A 20,149-nucleotide genomic window follows, 5' to 3' on the forward strand; every position below is an offset into this window, starting at 1 on the left:
AGGGTGGCCTTTTCAAGCATGTCCAATTTTCAAGCAAAGGCTCGTGGATAATTTGCTGTGGTACAACTGCTGTTTCTCACCAAGGTACAAGTGCATCTTTTTCACATCTCAGTGAAAGGTAACAGCTTAGGCATGTTCCATTTTGACTTAATCAGAGGTTTTAATGCAACTGATGAAATCAGCTCATTCCATCTTGCCTCATAGATCTTCTTAAGGATGTGTGCATTTTTCACTATAGCAGTGCAATCCTTCATCATTGCTTGGCTGTCACGGTTTACTGGGATACAGACCCCTGACCTGCCAAGACTAACACTCACCAGAGGCGCGGAGTCTAACGTAGCGTCTGGCCTTCACCAAGAACCGCCACAAGTTGGTATGCACTTTGCGGCAACCGCCACGCAGGTTGCGGTCCTCTGGTAGTGGGGCAGGTTCCACGGAGTTCGGAGAGTCAGAGCTTGGGGGAAGCAGAAATGACCGCTGGGATAGCGAAGCTGTATGGAGTAGCTGCGGATTGCAGGATGACCGCTGGGATAGCGGAAGCTGTACGGAGTTGCTGCGGATTGCAGAATGACCGCTGGGATAGCGGGAAGCTGTATGGAGTAGCTGTGGATTGCAGGATGACCGCTGGGATAGCGGGAAGCTGTATGGAGTAGCTGCGGATTGCAGGATGACCGCTGGGATAGCGGGAAGCTGTATGGAGTAGCTGCGGATTGGAGGATGACCGCTGGGATAGCGGATAGCTGTATGGAGTACTGCGGATTGCAGGATGACCGCTGAGTTAGCGGGAGCTGTACGGAGTTGCTGCGGATTGCAGGATGACCGCTGGGATAGCGGGAGCTGTACGGAGTTGCTGCAGATTACAGGATGGCCGCTGGGATAGCGGGAGCTGTATGGAGTTGCTGCGGATTGCAGGATAACCGCTGGGATAGCGGGAGCTGTATGGAGTTGCTGCAGATTGCAGGATAACTGCTGGCATAGCAGGAAGCTGTATGGAACCGCTGCAGATTGTAGGATGACCGCTGGGATAGCGGGAAGCTGTGTGGAATACTGCGGATTGCTGGATGACCGCTGCAGATTACAGGAGGAATTCGCTAGGAACATCCAAACTGAACCTAAGAACAGGCTCAGAGAAGAGGAAGAGGCAGGTTTAAATACTGGAGGGAGATTCTGTAACCAATAGGAAGCTGAGAAAGCCTTTAAAACAGCAATCAGCCCGTCCAAGATGGCAGCCTCCACCGGCAGTCCGTCAGAGCGCCGGAGGGGTAAGCGAGCCGGGTCCCAGCTAGCGGGCCCCCGGCGTGTGACATTGGTATCCCATAAAATCTTTTGCAAGCCATGGCTGACCTTCAGTGCCAGCTAGAAAGTCTATTAAGAACCTGATTCAATTCCAAACTGACATTCCTTTGAATCCTAAATTCTTCCTACTTCCCCTTGGGTTCCCCGCTGCGAACCGACATCAAAACAAGCTGGGCCACCACATAAAATTATTGCCAAATTGCTGCAGACTGGAAGCAAATTATGCCCCCCTTCCTCAAGACATATTAGCCGAGCTTGGCATGTCCAGCACATGGAACTTATGACCAGCATTAACGATAACTCTTCTAAATTCTTTAATAAAGTATGGGACCCATGGTTGTCCTTCTTTCAATACCACTCTCCCTTTCTTTAACATACCTAGTGCTAATTTGCTTTAATCACTCCTAACCCCTCCTTCCCTCCCTTGCCTACCTCTGCAGTTCTAGCCATGCCGCACTCTCCTTCTCCCTCGCTCTTTTCCCTTACTCTCTTTTCATACCACTGCTTTTCCTCTCATATATTTTCCTTTTCTTCATTTCTAGTATCTTCTCTTCTCCCACTTGATTCTTCAAAACCAGAAAATCCTCTGGTCTCTTCAATTAGTTTTTTTCTGTTGACTAAGATACCTTTGCAATCTTTTGTAAGATTTTATTGTTCTACTTTGTTCACTGTTTGTTGGACCTTCAATAAACACATCTTTAGGAAAAGAAAAAAAAAAGAATAGCCTTCCCATTTCTCAAAGTTTCAGATGGATGAATTCATGTTTGCCAACATGTGATCCAACCCGGTTGTAGAGATGCTGCCCCATCTGCATGATGCATCTGTCATTTTTAATTGTGAATTGCTCAAAAGCTTCCAAAAGCCACCATCGATGTCAGGTGGACTCAGTTTTTGCCAGGTTTTGGTTTGTCAACTTTTTGGTTTAGCTTACATCTTCATGTGTTGCCACAGGTATTTACTTGCAAACAAACCTTGGCAAATACTACAGTGCATGAAACCTTCGGGAACCATATCTTTTTCTGGTTGTTTGCAATCAGAACTGTCATTACATAGGAGTTGTGTGCAAATTTGTCTCTATTCCAAAGATGTTTAAATTTAATGAATCTTTCCTTAGGGTGTGCTTGGGAAATGTAAGTGCCCAGGTAGCTTTAGTTTCTCTACAGTGAAAATGCTTGATATGCCAGTCTATTTTTGAAACAGTACCGTCAGAATTGCTTTTTGTTAAATGCTCTGGATCCATCACTGCTTGGAATGTTGTCGAAGTCAGCAAATTGGATAAAGTCATTTCAATTAAAGTCTAGCAAACTTGGTTGTCGCTGTCTGAAAAGATGCGTATGGTACGCATCTACGTACAAGCGCACGCTACGGCGTGAAAGGGCGTACGCATCCACTACACGTGGCAGCAACAGTAATTGGTCTTTTACCATACATTCGCACAAACACTTATACTTATAAAATAGTACACATTAATGGTAGTTGCAACACATAGTCAGTTATGTCGAAATATAGTAGTATTTATATGTTATATCAGAGTTACATGCATATTAGTGAAATACACGGAACGGGTTGAAGGAATAACATCATGAGTGGTATCATAATGAACCTTGTTACATATCCTACTGTTTGGTTCACTCTGCGAGGGAATCGCAGAGTGCATACGCAAGTTATGAATGGTAGGGAATTATGAACTACTTAAGACTAAGGAATCCTGGCGGGAAGAGCAGAGCATACCCCCTGCAGAGATGACCCCCTCCTTTGGATTCCTTAGGATGAACCAGCCAATGATTGACAACCCCTTGGACATTCCTTAGACCCGGACCAATAGATGCAAGCTATACCATCTTCATTGTATTACTGTATTTGATTGTGTATATAAGCAGCAGCTTGTGATCCAGAGTGCAGACATCTTGTCCCCAGACTTCAGGATTGAATGACTGCACTGGATCCAGAGCGCCTGCGATAAGTAACGGCTGTATTTAATATTACTTCGCTTGAGCATATTATTCTACTTATTGCGAATAAATCTTTGTGCTTTGGAAACACAAATCGAGGTTCGACAATCGTTATTGGTTAGCGACAATACGCACATAACAATGTGTTTGGACAGACACTGCATCAGATGTTTGGCCTTCTGTGTTCAAAACACCGCTGCCATTAGGTAGAGTGAATCATTGTATATAGAACAAGTATTTGTTCTTTTTGTTCTGCTTCCCCGCAACGGTACATTACCACTGCAGTTGTTGTTGTCTGAATCCCTTTCCTCGGAAGAGCCAGGGACATACTCGTCTCCACTGGTCTCCAGGATATAATCGGAGCCTCCACCAACGCTATTGAGCATATTCAAATTTAGACCTCATGACTATGCCACTGTTCCTACCTTCTTTTCATCAGGAGAAGGCTGTGACAGTCTCTGTCTCCTGTTATGTATAAAAAGGAACGAAGGCTGCGATCCCCTTTTCTTCCAGTTTCTTCCAGCGCACTGAGGACCCTGGCGGTTCAAAGATGGACACAATCTAATGTGTTGATTAGCAAGCAGTCCTACTGACAGCCAGTTTTGGAGTGCACACACGTACCCCTCCACGGCATAAGCACACACACTTTTTTTTACAAAAGTGACTTGTTGTGACATGGCAAATTTTGATGCTGGGTATCTTAGCAAGGTCTCCTGTATTGACTAGCTTATTCAGTTTTGTGGGGACTTCATTTTATGTTCCCACTATGGCTAGATTCCCCACAGATTTAGTGTGTAAACAAGTCAATGTTCCCACACACATATAGGAATACAAGTACACACAAACACAAATATTTGTGAATTCCTCAGAGACTGATGCTGTTCCGAAAATCTAGCCACATTAAAGTTGCAGTGGCTGGTCTCTCAGTCCCTACTGAGGGCCATTTTTCCCAGGGCTCTGCCGTTCTGTAATGCAGAAATGGCAAATTAATTTTGTCAAACAACTTTAAATAGTGGTGGAGGGGGATGAGGACCAATCATATCTCTTGATGGAGGCTTATGATTGAACCCCACTATCTCCCCTTACCAGTTTTTGGCTGGGCTTTAAGAGAAGTGGAGGAGCCCCGGGAAAATCGTCTGTATTTAGCTTCAACTATGGGATGCGGGGCTGTCACTGCCACCTTTTACTATGTGGTAAAGTGGTAGTGTAGCATTAAGCGACATCTAACTAATGTTATTCCCAAAATCTAGTCATATGAAAAAAACATGGTAAATTAATGGCTGAATCTGATGTGAACTTCTCTTTGGCTCACAAAGGGTGCACAGGCTAATGAGCACCACACTTTTACCCAGGAACTCCCACAAGAAACCATGGTCTTTGCTGCAGAATGCCCACAGATTACGACCCCCAGACTAGCTGTACTCAGTGGCGGATCCAGGGGGGGCGATCGGGGCGATCGCCCCCCCTAGCAGACACTTGCTGCCGACGGCTGCACAGTATGTGCAGGTCCGTCCAGCCGTGACAGGCAGGGATAGTGTGCTGCCCGGCTGCTCTGATTGTGTTTAAAACACAATCAGAGCAGCCGGCAGCACACTGTCCCTGCATGTCACGGCTGGACGGACCTGCACATAGTGTGCAGCTGTCAGCAGCCTAAGATGCTAGAAAGGGGCGGGGCCTAAATCCCCCCCCCCCCCCCCCCCCCCCCTAAATCGCCCCGGGTACAGCATTTTCTAGATCCGCCCCTGGCTGTACTTGTCAGAAATAGAACAATCCTACAGACAGACATGAAGCATAATATTGGAGTCAGAGAATCAAGCTTAGGTCAGGGTCACTGAAAGCATTAATGTGGTTAAAAGTCTGATCAATAATCAGTAATCAGAAAACATGGCAACTGTGTAGTACTAAAATACAACACTGTGAAAACTTTTGCTCAGGCTCCAAACATCAAAACAGCATTTAAATGAAGCATACTTGGCACATAAATAAACCAGCTAATGTCCAAACATGTGCCATGTCATTAGATGTGCCTAGACTGGTGCATTCATAAAATAGGCAAAATCACATGCATGTGAAAAGGAAAGCCAGCTTGTACATAGGCACATGCTGAAATAATGACAGCGGGGTCTGTTGCGCCTGGACCAAAGAGAAACAGGTCAGTATGTTACAAGTGGGTTAGGAGAGGTGATGTAATCCTCCTCAATTTGGAGATCCGCATTGATATAGCTATTCTGTATCTACTGCTGTTTGGTTTAAAGATAATTCACAAGTGTACCATAGCATTTATCATCGCTATATGACTTCTTAATGTATTATTCAATATTCTTTGGAACATAATTTTTAATTGTGTAGAAAACTGGACAGGAATATCACTATTCCAAGTTCTCATAAAGCATGAAAACTTTACATATGCATTTCGTATTTCTATGTGCATATTGAAATAGTTTTCTTGTAATGTGTTCCACATCAAAACAATATTAAATCTAGTAATTATCTAAAACAAAACAGCAATAAAAAATATTGCATTATATATTGGATCTGTATAGAATGTACCAATTTGTACCAATGTACCAGTATGCATTCTACAGTGTAATATTATAACCTGTCTAATAAACAAAGTGTTAATATCACTTACCGTAGACAAAAGGGTACGGCTCTATATATATCGTGAAGACATATGGAAATGGAAGGAGGAACCTATGTCCATGTTTAAACCTTAAACGAGAAGCACTGTCCCATTTGCTCTTATCTGAGAGATATCAGTCAAGATTGTCAGAACAGATGCTTTTTATATATATTTTTTATTTATTAACACTGGGTAGAATAGTTTGTGAAAGTTTACATATTATAGCCATTATTCAACATTTTGAGGTACAGAATGAAAAAAAAGAAAACATTTGAAAAAAAAATCAAAACACAAAAAAAACCATCTACAAGCTAAACATTGTAACTTATAGGGGAAAAGGAAGAAATAAAAGAAGATGGAGGGTAGGCTGGAAAAGGGGTTTCTGTGGAGTACACCACAATCCCGAAAGACCTTAATTTGAGGACGTTGCCAAGGGAGGTCACCTACAAAAGACCATCAAATGATATGGCAAGTCGGCCCCAGCTATTTAGAGGGTATGATCTTTATCTAGTTGACTGCTTGATTTCTAGCCACCTGAACCAAATGGATCTTAATATCTGTCCTTCGCCATGAGTATTATATCCTCCTGTCAGGGTTTATAAGATTGGTATAATGGTTACTGGTTTGGTGGATTCCAATGTCAGGAACAGTTTATAGTGAAAAAGGTGTACTGACCCTTAAAGTACAGAGGGTGAGCCTGGGGACCCAAGCATAGAAAAGTCGTGGAATAGCCAGGGGGCCAGAGTTAGAGAGGTAGTTATCTGTGAGCCAGCAATTAAGTGGTAGAGAAGGTAAACATCCAAAAGCCAGGTGTCAGTGTACAGTAAAGCTGTTACATTTACCCAGTGTGACTTCAGAAACAGAATGTACTGACAGCTGGAAATAATACTTGAATGTAAACACCAACAAAGTCCAGGTATTTAGCTTGAAGCAAAACAGAAATCAGAAGGTATCATTACAGAACTAGGCTAGAGAACATTAATAACCCACAATGAGAACTAGGATCTGCAGATATAAATAGGCATGCTACAAGAGGGGCAATTAGCTACCCTAGGAAAATACTTATCTGCTACATTTTTGGAAAGCAGGTCAAGACAGCTGCAGCTATCCTAGTGTAAGGGAGCACAGTGCACTAGGATATCAGACATCAGGGGGTAAATGTATCAATCTGCGGGTTCTTCAAAACCCGCGTGTTCAGCCTCTTCCGCGATTAAATTTCAAGCGGCGCTGCATTGTAAAGGGAAGTTAACCCTTTACAATGCAGCGCCGCTTGAAATTTAATCGCGGAAGAGGCTGAACACGCGGGTGTTGAAGAACCCGCAGATTGATACATTTACCCCCAGGTCCTCAATTCTTACAAAATCCAGGAATTTACTATTCCAAATGCTTGTTGACAGAGACAAGCCTCAATAAACTGAAAAAGTGCTGTTCACAGGAAGCTGCTTAAATAGTCCTGAATCAGTGGTAATAAGCCTCAGGTGCTGGAAACTCATTACCAACAGCAGTTAATTAGGTCATTCTCAGATGCTGGTCTACACAGATTAAATTAAAAGGATGCAGCAGGTTGTTATCTGAGACTATGGCTCACTGTGTAGAGGCTGCACTGCAGAAACCCAGAGTTTGAGCACTAAATTCTAACTGAGAATTGGCATGAGAACTTTTGAAGTGCCATGACAGAGAAGATGCTTTATCTCAAAAGGTGACCCCTGTATCCTAACCATGAGGACTTCAGGGTATATGAAATTCAAACAGCAGGGCAAGTTAAGGACTGCACCAGCTCCGAACGGGACATCTTTATTGGCACTACTAGTAGATTAAGGTACCCTTTGTCGAACAACATCTCCAGCATGTTATTGGGACACATAAAGCAAATTTGCGTATTGTGTTAGGCCACCCATACCATCTGGCCATAAGCTTATATTGGGTTATTACTGAATAACTCAGTATATTGGGTATTACTGAAACACTTGTGGATCATGTGTGTGTGACTTTAAAGATTTCTGGACAGGAAGTTTCCCACATAGCCCCATTCATCACCTGAAGTTAAACACTCCCACTACCCACTAGAAATATTTTGTACTTTGTGTGTGTGTGTGTGTGTGTGTGTGTGTGTGTGTGTATATATATATATATATATATATATATATATATATATATATATATATATATATAAAATAGCATATAGCAAGTTTTTGGCTTAGAAGAGAGTGAACAGAGTGTTTAAAGGAGAATGCCTCATGCCCCAAAGCACCCATGCATTTAAATCCTGATAGTAGGTGACTAATCTGTAAGTACAACCAGTATTCGCAGGAATTGACAGAAAAATTGTTTTGAATCTCCAATAAAGTATGTATGGTGTTGCTGCCCACCAGGTGGACCAGATGCCTTATTCCAGCCTGAGTCTAAGCACTTGCAGTTCCAGGCTGCAGCCCAGGTGGAAAGTTAGGATTATATGTTAATGGAGTAAAATGAGATATGGGTGAGGAGATACCACCGAGAGACCAAAGTCTCCTACAGCAGTGGGTCCAATCATAGGATGCACAACCTTAGACATTTTTTATAACAATGGCATAATGTTCACTGGTGTGACCACAAAATGGTTATCCACTTATGTCCATTGCTTTGCACTATTCAATCTATTGCAATCCACTATTCTGCATGGTAGTAGCTCATGAACAGGGGCAACTGCAGAACTCCATGAGGTTTGCACCTACATGGTATTTCATGTTTGAATGATGTTCTCCTGCCCCCCAAAGTACCCAAACTCCCTTTGAAGTTCACAAAAGAAACTCATGGGCACCTTGATCAGGACAGATTGAAGGACATATAGGATATTTGGTATTTTTATTATATTAATTCTCCCTAGCCAGGGTGATGTCCACCACCTCAGCTTTCCACCATCCTTGGTCAGTAATGATGCAAAGTTCAAGTTAAACACATGTGTGTTGTTTTGGCCAGGGCAATTCCAAGGTAGTGAATCTGAAATGAGTGTCATGTGAATAGGAATGTTGACTGCAATCAGCTGACCACATACTCTGGAATGGAATTATTCAAGGCCACTGAGATTGAGTATTTCTTTTTAAAATTAGACAATTGCTCAAACTTTTTAAACTCTACCGTTAGATTAGGTAGAATCATTATTGGGTTGGTTATGATACCAAAGATGCCATCTGCAAAAAAGAGCAAATTTATAATTACTCGTGCTCATTTTCTGACCACTTATGCTTGGATTGAGTCTGATCACCATGGCTAAAACCTAGCATTGCACAAACATCAACTGGAACTGTTGTGTTCCATTAGTAATTAGTACCAGATTCAACAGGTTGCTATGTATCCTTAGCTGGATGTTTATAAAATGATATCATCCTATGTAGGCGGGAAGGTCTCAAACCCATATATTCCAGTACCCCTGTGAAGAATTGCCATGTAACCTTACAGTAGATTGCAAGAGGACATGCATCTAAGATTCAGGTAGGTAAGGTCAATCATTCTTATTGTATTGTCACCCAGCCCAGTAAAAATCCCATCTGGTTGTTATGGATTTAATTTGGAAATATGGGTTTCAGGCACTTAACAAATAAGTTAGCAATGATATCAGCCTGTACCTGGAGCACAGAGATGGTCAGAACAGCTTTTAAAATAATCTACATAGAGAAGACTGCATAATAATTGCCCCATTTTTCCTATTATCATTGAAAGGATACAAGGAAAAATTATGAAATGCTTTGTAGAAAAAGGATGTAAATTATCGTGATTGGCAAGTATGGCTCGGATGGAATCCTATGAAACAAAAGTTTAATATAGAAGCAACTTGATTTAATCACAGTTAGATTAAAAATAACCACTACGAGTAAATCATGCAAACTTTACGTAATTGGAATAGCATGATCAATTTAAAGGTAGCTTTACTGCCTTATTTCAATATCATGCAAGTTAACTTATTGGGTTTTCCTTTTTTTTCCAAACAGTGCCCATATTTTTGTTATACTCACCAATAATTCTTTTACAATATGTTCCTTATTTTCTGTATCTTCTGAGCTACTAATGAACAAACATATAGCTATCAAAAACATACATTATTAATAGCTTTTAACCTTTACACAACAGCATTAACAGTCTGCTAAGATGGACTTCCACTCGTAAATATAGCTTAGTTTTGCACCCCCAGGGACTTCAGAACTGTTACTAGGGCACCAATCACAGCCACTCTCATTTTATACAGGTTATTCAATAATAGTAATCCTTGCAGTAATGAGATCTGCACAAAAGTGTTAATTGGGAAATTGTCCTGATCCAGCATGTGACAAAACTTAGCTCGATAAAGTAGCCTATGTGCCCTCCAATAAGATCCCTTAATCTAGTTTTGTCTAATGACTTCAATGTCACCAGAAAACCCTCATTAATGGTAATGAACACTTTTTTTGATGTAACAAATACCAGAACCTAAGGGTCAAACTAATTGGCTGACGGTAACATTATGGATATGATTTATATAAAATGAGTCAAAAGCTCTGAGTGACAGTTCTAAATGACATAGCTGGCTGGGTTTTCTAATGTATATTTTTATTACTAATCTAATTAATTAACCAATGCAGCATTATTACACAGTGGTTAGCATTGTTGCCTCACAAAACTGCTCATTATGTTCAATTCCAAACAGGGCCTTAAATTGCGGGAAGCTTGTATGTTCTTCCATTGATTGCAGGGGTTTTCTCTGGGTGCGCTGGCCTCCTCCCACACTCCAAAAACATAGTGGCAGGTTAATTGGCTTCTGAAAAAAATTAAGCCTAGTGTGTGTGTCCATGTGGTAGGGAATATAGACTGTAAAGCCCCACTGGGCAGGACTAATATAAATGATTAAATATTCGCTGTAAAGCACTGCATAATATGTAGACGCTATATTAATAACTATTAATAAACATAAAAAAATATTTTGTTTAGGGAGGCTAGTTAGCGGCACATATCAGTGACCAAATTTGTCCACTTCCAGATGCTAAGGAATTGGACAACATCTTGAAGATGACTGTATACAAGGCCGCCGAGAGGGGGGGGCGGGTACTAATTACCCGGGCCCGGGCATGTCAGGGGGCCCGGCCCGGGCCCTTGCTCTGCCAATTTTTTTTTTATTTTTTTTTATAAACGGTCTTTGGTGGGGGGAGCAGGGTAGTTAAAAAAACAAAACAAAACATACTCATGTGATCGCGGTGCCGGCGTCCCTCCTCTCTGCTGCTCTGTGCTCCATTCAGACTGTCTGAATGCCGGGTGTGATGTCATCATGTCATGCCCAGCATTCAGTCAGTCTGGAGCAATGGAGCACAGAGCAGCAGAGAAGACCATAAAGAAGAGAGAAGAAAGGGTAAGTGAAGGGAGGAAAACGTGGGGGGGCAGCATGACAGGGGTTAAAAAATGAGGGGGGCACAGAGGGGTTAAAAATGAGGGGGCAGCATGACAGGGGTTAAAAAAAATGTGGGGGGGCACAGAGGGGTTAAAAAACGGGGGGCAGCATGACAGAGGGGTTAAAAACGGGGGGGGGGGGGGCAGCATGACAGAGGGGTTAAAAAACGAGGGGGACATAGAGGGGTTAAAAAACAGGGGGGCAGAATGACAGAGGGGTAAAAAAAGAAGTGGGGAGGCACAGAGGGGTTAAAAATGGGGCAGCATGGCACAGTGGGGTTAAAAAACAGGGGTCAGCATGGCACAGTGGGGTTAAAAAATGGTGGGCAGCATGGCACAGTGGGGTTAAAAAGGGGGGAGGCATGGCACAATGGGGTTAAAAAACGGGGCAGCATGGCACAGTTGGGTTAAAAAACGGGGGGGCGGCATGACACAGTGGGGTTAAAAAACGGGGGGGCATGGCACAGTGGGGTTAAAAACGAGGGGCAGCATGGCACAGTGGAGTTAAAAAGGGGGGCAGGCATGGCACAGTGGGATTGAAAAAGCGGGGGGAGCAGCATAGTATAGTGTGATGAAGGGGGGCCAGGTGAAGGGGACAAAAGCAGCATGGAGGGCGCAGTGTGATCATAAGGCATGGCGATGATGAAGGGGCACATTATTGTAATATTGGAGCTGGAGGAAGGCCTAATTATTAATCGTGGATGGTATTGATTTAACGCCAGGGTTGTTTGGAATTATCTAAATGTAACTATTTTTTTCCAAATAGGGCCCCCAGCATTCCAGGATCCAGACAAGCTGCAACTAAAGAAACATGCAGCCACAGGTGGTGAAAGTGAGAAGAACAGGTAGCAGAGAGCAGGACAGTATGTGAAATGTTGTGATTCTAGTAGGGACAATGTCAATTTTTGGTGAGTGTTGTGCCCAATGTAAGGTGCAGGCCAAGACTGAACTCTTTGTGTACACACTGCATTTTTTCTATACTACACTGTGGTGCTAGATGTCCTGAAAGTCAGGAGTGCTTGGACATATGTGACGCTCGGGCGAATTGAGAGCCTAGTGATTTTGATGTGTTAGCCACGCCCCAATGGTGCATTTGCCACGCTCCCAAATGCAGGACCACACCTCAGAAAAAATTTGCGCCGCCATGAGGCAGCACAATTTTTTTTAGCATACTCAACTATAAGGGGGGCCCCATGGATTTGCTGTACCAGGGCCCTGAATTCCTCTTGGCAGCCCTGACCGTACATACAGGTGAATATTGGTTATTTTTCCGAGTGTACTTTTCAACATGGTCAGTAATGATGTGATGGGTTTTGATTGTATTCAGTTTGTGCTGTGATATTGGACTAATCCAATATCACTGACATTATCCAGCACGTGTATAGCTAAGTTTAACTCTGTGTTTTTCCAATTATTTTATTATTATTTGTTAACATGTATTTAAATAGCACCAGCATATTCTGTAGTACTTTTCAATTAGCAGACAATGAGGTTAGAATGTCTTGCTGGCAAGCTTACCATCAATAAGAAAATGGGAGCTTAGTGCAATTGGTTAAATGTCACATGTTGAATATTAGTCCAGCCAGATTGCAACTGGAAAAAGTACTATATGATATAACCACACATCAATGCTGGTTTTGGTCAGTAGGTTATTTAAATATAGAGAGAGAATAAAAGTAATCTTTGTTTCAACTGTGTAGAGGGTTGGTAATCAGATGACAGATGACAAGTCACAGCCTTTCCCTAGTTCAGCACACTCGTAGCCTGAAATTATTTGTACTGCAGTGAACACTGATTTGCAACAAACTGTTTTATCTGTGGCCACTTCAAAACTGGAGGCACACAACCAAGCAGATGAAAAATTATAACAAAAATGTGCTCAAAGGGTACTTTGACTCTTGTCAGCTGCACCTTACAAATAAATGACCTTTTTATTTGAACTCATTGAGTCATAATTTACATGCAGCACAAACTTACTTAATAAGGACTCCATATCGGATTTTGAACTTATACACATACTTTGTGGTATGCAAGAATCGTGTTTCAGGGATAGGGAATGAGAAAGGCTTTATGGGCATTGTATTTCTTAAATACACAAAAAGTTCCTGTAGATAAAAAAAACATATATTATTCTTCATTGGCAAATATTTACATTCTACTGTATGTGTAGGTATATTACATTTCTATCTCTTCAAAATAAATGTTTATAAACATTCTAGCCACCAGAATAGTACACTTCCCTTAACTGAGAAGAAATATAATAAAACAAAAGCCAAAAATAAGTACATGTATGTCCTAATGCTGTTTTATGGCATACTATTGTCCTCAACTGACATACTACAGTCTAATCCCCTGGTAGGCCCCGACCCTGATCACTCCCCTCTTCGTTGGTAGGTGGAGCGTAAAATTTTAAAATAGGAATAATAACGTGACTGCGGCACTCCCCGACTCCTCTCTGCTCCGTTCACTCTGAATGACGGGCATGACGCAGAGTGTGAAGGGGAGCCAAAGCAGCATGGCACAGGGTGAAGGGGAGCCAAAGCAGCATGGCACAGGGTGAAGGGGAGCCAAAGCAGCATGGCACAGGGTGAAGGGGAGCCAAAGCAGCATGGCACAGGGTGAAGGGGAGCCAAAGCAGCATGGCACAGGGTGAAGGGGAGCCAAAGCAGCATGGCACAGGGTGAAGGGGAGCCAAAGCAGCATGGCACAGGGTGAAGGGGAGCCAAAGCAGCATTGCAGAGAGTGATGAAGGGGGGCCAGGAGAAGGGGGGGACAAAAGCAGCATGGAGGGCGCAATGTGATCATAAGGAGGCACAGCATGGTGATGAAGGGGCACAGTAATGTGTGTGTGATGGCACAGCGGGCTTGTGGCAATGTAATGTGTGTGTGGTAGGTGGTGGCTAAATAATGGGTGCTATTTTGTTTGTGGGGTGATGGTGGGGCAATTTCATTTTATAGTGGGGACTATTAATTTAAGATAGGGTGGTTTGGGGGCTATTAATTGAATGTGGGGCTGAGTTTGAGGAGCATGATGTCTATTAAATGTGAATATGAATTATTTAATGGCAGTGACGGTTGCGGGAAATAGGTATATTTATTATATGTAAATGCGATTAATTTATTGCAGGGACTGTCTGGAGGGAGGGAAATAGGATTATTAAATGGGAATTCTATTACTTTAATGTTGGAGCTGGAGGAAGGCCTAAGTATTGATTGTGTGCCCTACTGATTTAATGCTGGGGCTAGTTGGAATTTTCTAAATGTACCCATTATTTTTTCCAAATAGGGCCCTCAACAATCAGCAGCCACAGGTGTTAAAAGTGACAAGAACAGGTAGGACAGTCTGTCAAATGTTCTGAGTCTAGTGCAGGCTTGGCTAACCTGTGGTACTCCAGATATTGTTAAACTACAAGTCCCAGCATACCCTTCCAGCAATAAGCTGCTATATATTGGCAAAGCATGCTGGGGCTTGTAGTTTCACAACACCTGGAGTGCCACAGGTTAGCCAAGCCTGGTCTAGTGGGACAATCCCGATTTTTGGTGACTGTTCTGCCCAATCTAACGGGCAGGTCAAGACTGTGTTATCTTTATATACACACTGCATTCTTTATATACTACACTATGGTGCTAGCTGTCCTTCGTGGGCTGACCCCTCCCCCTCTTGCGTCTAGTCTCGCCTCTATGATGGCTGGCCCCACCCCCTCTGGTGGGCCCCTAGCGTTCCAGTCCCCCGGTGGGCCCTTCATGCCCCAGTCCGACACTGCACACATACATATATATATATATATATATATATATACACACATATATATGGAAAGTCCCAATGTAAGCTCTCAGTAAGTAACCTTAGGATACAGTATGTGCGCGATTTGTATATAGTGTTTATAAACCCATGTAATCTAGCAGCACGTACATCTCTAAAAACTTATATACATGGCTGTCAAAAAAATAAAACAAACAAACTTTTAGGATGAGAAAGGTACTTAGCACCCTGGATGGCCTCTGAGCAGCAGAGGTCTGTGTACAGCTCCTCTCAGCAGCTGATAACATTGCAGCTGCCGTCTTCCCGCTCTTTTCAGGGACACATCAAGTTGCCTCTTTCTGTAGGGGTGTCCTCTCTTTATTCTGCTCCTTGTTCCTCCAATATCCGTTATGGCATGTTTGTCTTGTTATCAAGCATCCCATCAGCCCCGCTTGTCTCTCTGGCTCTGGAGAATGTGCTGGCTTCTACATACAGTATAAGCCAGCAGCGCCCTTTAGCCCATCCGTGACAGTGTGTGGTCCAAGCCTCCCTCTCATTACTGGGGAACTTGGTACCTTCCTAGATATGGTGGGGGGCATGGGGATGGCGGCGCTCTCTGCTAAAACCGACGCAACCCCAGCAAACACGGGGAGAACATACAAACTCCACACAGATAAGGCCATGGTCGGGAATCATGACCCCAGCGCTGTGAGGCAGAGGTGTAAATGGGGAGTTTGGAGGTATGTGACTGGGGCCTGTTTGTACATCCAGAATATGGCGGAAACAGACTGACTAATACAGGTCATTTAGCAACGACATTTACCAACATGCCTAAAAACTGATTCATTCATTGATTATAAGGCTTTGCACGGATTTTCACTCCACACTGTTATGGCCTAATTGCCTGATATCAGCTCAGTTGCAATATTACAGTAACATAATTCATAAAAATCACATTTCTCTTTTATCTTTTTAGTTTTAAACAGTGTCGTAACCAGACAAGTGGGAGTGACATTTGTCGAGAGGGTGTGACCAACCTAATGTGGGGTGTGGTTGGCACCTTACTGAAAGAATTCTGTTACACATATTTGCAAATGCATGATAAGCCAAATGCATAATTATATATATATATATATATATATATATATATATATATATATATATATATATATATATATTTATTTATATTTAAATATATTATATATATATATGTGTATATCTATCTATATATATATATATATATATATGTGTGTGTGTGTGTATCTCTCTCTCTCTCTCTCTGTATATATATATATATATATATATATAGATATATATATCTATATATATATATATATATATATAAATCTATATAGTATAGATAATAATATATAGATCAAATGCTGTCTGTATTTGTACTTACCTTTTATTAAATACACTTGTATTAAATGCCTAACTCACTATTTTTTTAGATAGGTTGTAATAGTATACCTACAATAGGCTTGTGGACTGTAAGAGGGCTAACTAAACTATTCTCCCTTGTAAAACACATCTCCCTCTCAGATTTATTGATACATACATCATAATTTACCTATCAAAATCCTCAATTTGCTTATTTGAAACGAGACGTGGCCTGCTTTCCAACAAATGCTGGGCGTTGAACAAAAGTGCAAGACGGGGAACATGGAGGACAGGTCTTTGGCGCACAGACAGCCCTGGCCCCTCTGTGCCCGGACTAAGAGGATGTAACCGCAAACTTAAATGGAGAGATGTGAAAGGCTACAGCGCTGACCAATCAGAGCACGCCTATCACACAGCTGAATGCGATCACATCAGTGAGTTAGCTTAGAGTAATGCTCTTTACTAAGTGATCGGGGTCAGAAAGTTGATTCCGGGAGGTTACAACTCATTCCCGGCATCAGAAGCAGTGGAACGCATGTGCATTTCACCGAAAGCAGGAAGTTCGGCATTTGGAACGCAAAATGCCGAACTTCCTGCTTTCAGTGAAACGCACATACGTTCCACTGCTTCTGATGCCAGGAATGAGTTTTTGCTTGTGGGGGAAGCTGGCAATATAGCTGGTGAGATTAGATTTGTGGTTCATGTAGGGAACTGTGTGGAGTGATTGAGCCTGGGCACAGAGGCAGGTATCGGGCAGTTGTGCCCCCTTGGCTTTGCGCCCTGGGCGATGGCACCGTCCGCACCTGCCTAGTTACAGCTCTGGTTTTAAATGTCCTGAAAGCATTTTTCTCTGTGCAGTAGGATGACCCTACAACAGGTACTATAGCCAGTCTGTGTACTACAACTTCTGTGGCGCTACAAGCCCTGGGTGTTGGGAGACACACTAGTAACTAGCTTTGTGCCACAGATGTAATCAATGCAGTTCAGCTTGTGAGTGACAATGAGCAGTGAGGACAAATGACACAAATAGATTTATTCAGTGACACATGAAAGATGACACCAGTGTCAAGTGATACCCATATTCTCATTAGTAAATGCACTTTTCTTTCCAGCCCCTAAGCGGGGTGTTTATCGTTACTCGGATACCCAAAGTTTGGGTGGGTTCGGTTCTTGGGGAACCGAGCCCGCCCATCTCTACTTAATACAGTACATCCTGGGTGCATGCTTAACCCTATAACATCTTCAGTAGTCATTTGAAGCACCTGTATTTAGCATTACATTTTACAAATGGAAAATCACTGAACCAAATAACTAATGTTACAAATATTTAACAGGTTATTAAATATGCAAAATAAGTGATAATGGACGAAGGTCATTAATGCACCATCTACACCACAGTAATGCAAGTATGCCTACAATAACTACATTACACCTCCTCACATACTTTACACATTTGTATTTCTAGTTCTGCTTCACACCACACAACAACAGTGACAGTTTGCTTCTTTATTACATGCAATCTGCATGAGTGAAAGAACAAAACCTTTCACATATAAAATACAGATAATTATGTTTCTTCATGTAATGTATCCCAGAGACTAAGTCTGTCAGGCATTCCTCTGCGTGTATTGGATTGATTCCTTCTTGGACTAGGCCCAGGTGTCACGGTGTCTTCATGCAGACTTTTCTCACTTACTATACAGATGTCGGCATAAAAACTGTGCAGAGATGGTGACTGTGGGCAAAAGTAAGAAATAAATTGATATTATGAGACACGTAATTAAATTCCAGTGACATTGCTATATCTTCATTTATGCTCTATAAGACTATTTAGCGGTGGTAACCGTATTAACGATAATGACAATTCCGACATATCGTTAATACGTACCCAAGAACTAGAACTTAGCGCGAGATAAACATACATATAACACTTCTATGAAACATCTGATGGACCTGGAATACAGCCTGATCTGTTTTTGGTTCTTCAAGTGATCTTGTGGTCAATGTAACGTGGGCACAACACACCCCATATGGGAGAATAACTGGGTGTACACAACAATTGTGTTGGTTCCATATGATCATAAACCATACTTTCCTACTTTCGGCAAGTGTAGTCCAGGAGAGGGGTGTGACTAGAGGGCGGGAGGGTGCGGGGCGCAGCCAAACGTGTCATTTTGACACCCCCCCCCCCCCACAACGAAAAGTTTTGTTGCGGGGGCGGGGCCAAAATGACGCGATTCCGGCGGGGCCAAAATGACGCGATTCCCCGCAAATTGCGTCATTTAGGCTACGCAATTGCAGGATGTGGGAGACTTCCCTGCTCTCCCGGGAGTCCGTGAGACCAACCCGAAATTCAGGAGTCTCCCGGACATTCCGGGAGAGTTGGCAAGTATTTTATAAACTGCAAGAAATGTGACCCTCAAGAGGTTATTTCAAACTCCACGTTATTTCACCTGGTTAAATTTATCACTGTTAAAGTGTAACCACTCTCTTGCCTCTTTGTCAGACTGCCTGTACACTTCACATGTAAGAAACAAAAAGAAAGTGGCAATATATGGAGGCAATCATTATTTATTGATTAAGGGGCAAAAGTAATTTATAATTAACTTATGAGAACAAATTTTATTTTTTATTATATTACAAGGGCAATATTATTGTATTATTTATGGGGAAAATATTAATATATAATTATATTAAGTGGGTAATACTATTTGATCGCTAATCGGGGCAATAATTATTTATGATGCACTCAAGTGGCACTACATAATGCCCATATAGTAGATTAATTATATTATTTTGCCCCTTAATAAATAATGATTGCCCCCAAAATTTATAAACCAATGATGTTTCAGCTATCAAGCCAATCAGAAGCAGTTTTAAAAAAAAACTGACTTTTTTCTGTTATTTTTAATGTTGGTTTTGGCCAAACCATCGGCAGTTTACCTGTTTTCAATCTGCCACACATTGCCAGTCATTTAACATCCCAGTCTCAAACTGCCCTATAGTAAAAGCGACGGTTTAGAACGTTAATCCACTGGAGATGTGAGGCAGTTTAAAACCACCATCAGAAATGATTGTTAGTAAATCTATCCCTCAATGTGGTCATAAAGGGGTCAAGGACAAAGTTAGCTGTTATGAGATATTATCACACCCCTTCCAGTATCTGCACTTCTCTTTTCTTCCTGTGACCTGTGATCCTAAACCCATGCACATTCACATATGGTATTAAGGGAAAGAGTATTTTTGTGGTAATTTTTGTCTGTTTGTAACTAGTACCTATAAAATAAAATGTATTTCAATAGGCTTCCATAAGACCCCCCCCCCCCCCCCCTTTAAAATAAATCATTTGAAAATGAGCTGCTCATGAATGGGGTAAACAATAAACCGATTGACTGGTTATCTGCAATGTATGTTGTGGCGCACGTTTTTCACATCTCTATTTATCATTATATATCAGAAAAATAAACATTGAGAGCATTATATTTATACTATTATATCACTTTCTCCTCAGCATACATACTTTATAGAATCACGCGCATTGAGAGAGATTAGTGTAACAGCTCCCTATCAGAAAAGGATGAGACTGTAGTACAGTAATGATTTACGCTTTAACATATTACTTATTTCTCACAGTTTATCAGATAAACAGAGAACACATCAGAAAGGGCTTCATTTACAGTTAGCAGCAGACCTAGCTAAAGGGCACTAATATGCACCTCCTGGACCAGGGATGGAACAGTGCGTCGCTGTTGATGGAGATGC

The 20,149-nt window shown here is 42.0% G+C and overlaps 1 protein-coding gene across 3 annotated transcripts in view; it reads right to left on the reverse strand.

Annotated features, from left to right (window-relative positions):
- The window catches only part of MAJIN (membrane anchored junction protein), a 33,868-nt gene extending 18,542 nt beyond the window's left edge, over positions 1–15,326 (reverse strand). The window contains exons 1-5 of one of the 3 annotated variants that reach the window (XM_075187773.1): positions 15,256–15,302; positions 13,243–13,370; positions 9,864–9,912; positions 9,576–9,651; positions 5,881–5,994 (exon numbers count right to left, since the gene is read on the reverse strand). In XM_075187773.1, the coding sequence (XP_075043874.1) occupies positions 5,881–5,994; positions 9,576–9,651; positions 9,864–9,912; positions 13,243–13,343 (340 nt within the window). In that variant the 5' untranslated portion in view covers positions 13,344–13,370; positions 15,256–15,302. Of the gene's footprint in view, positions 1–5,880; positions 5,995–9,575; positions 9,652–9,863; positions 9,913–13,242; positions 13,371–15,228 lie in introns of all 3 variants that reach the window. The other 2 variants (XM_075187771.1, XM_075187772.1) reach the window with 2 other exon arrangements.
- Positions 15,327–20,149: the final 4,823 nt, after the last annotated feature.

Source organism: Mixophyes fleayi, chromosome 10 (assembly GCF_038048845.1).
Source record: "Mixophyes fleayi isolate aMixFle1 chromosome 10, aMixFle1.hap1, whole genome shotgun sequence".
Lineage (NCBI taxonomy): Eukaryota > Metazoa > Chordata > Amphibia > Anura > Limnodynastidae > Mixophyes > Mixophyes fleayi.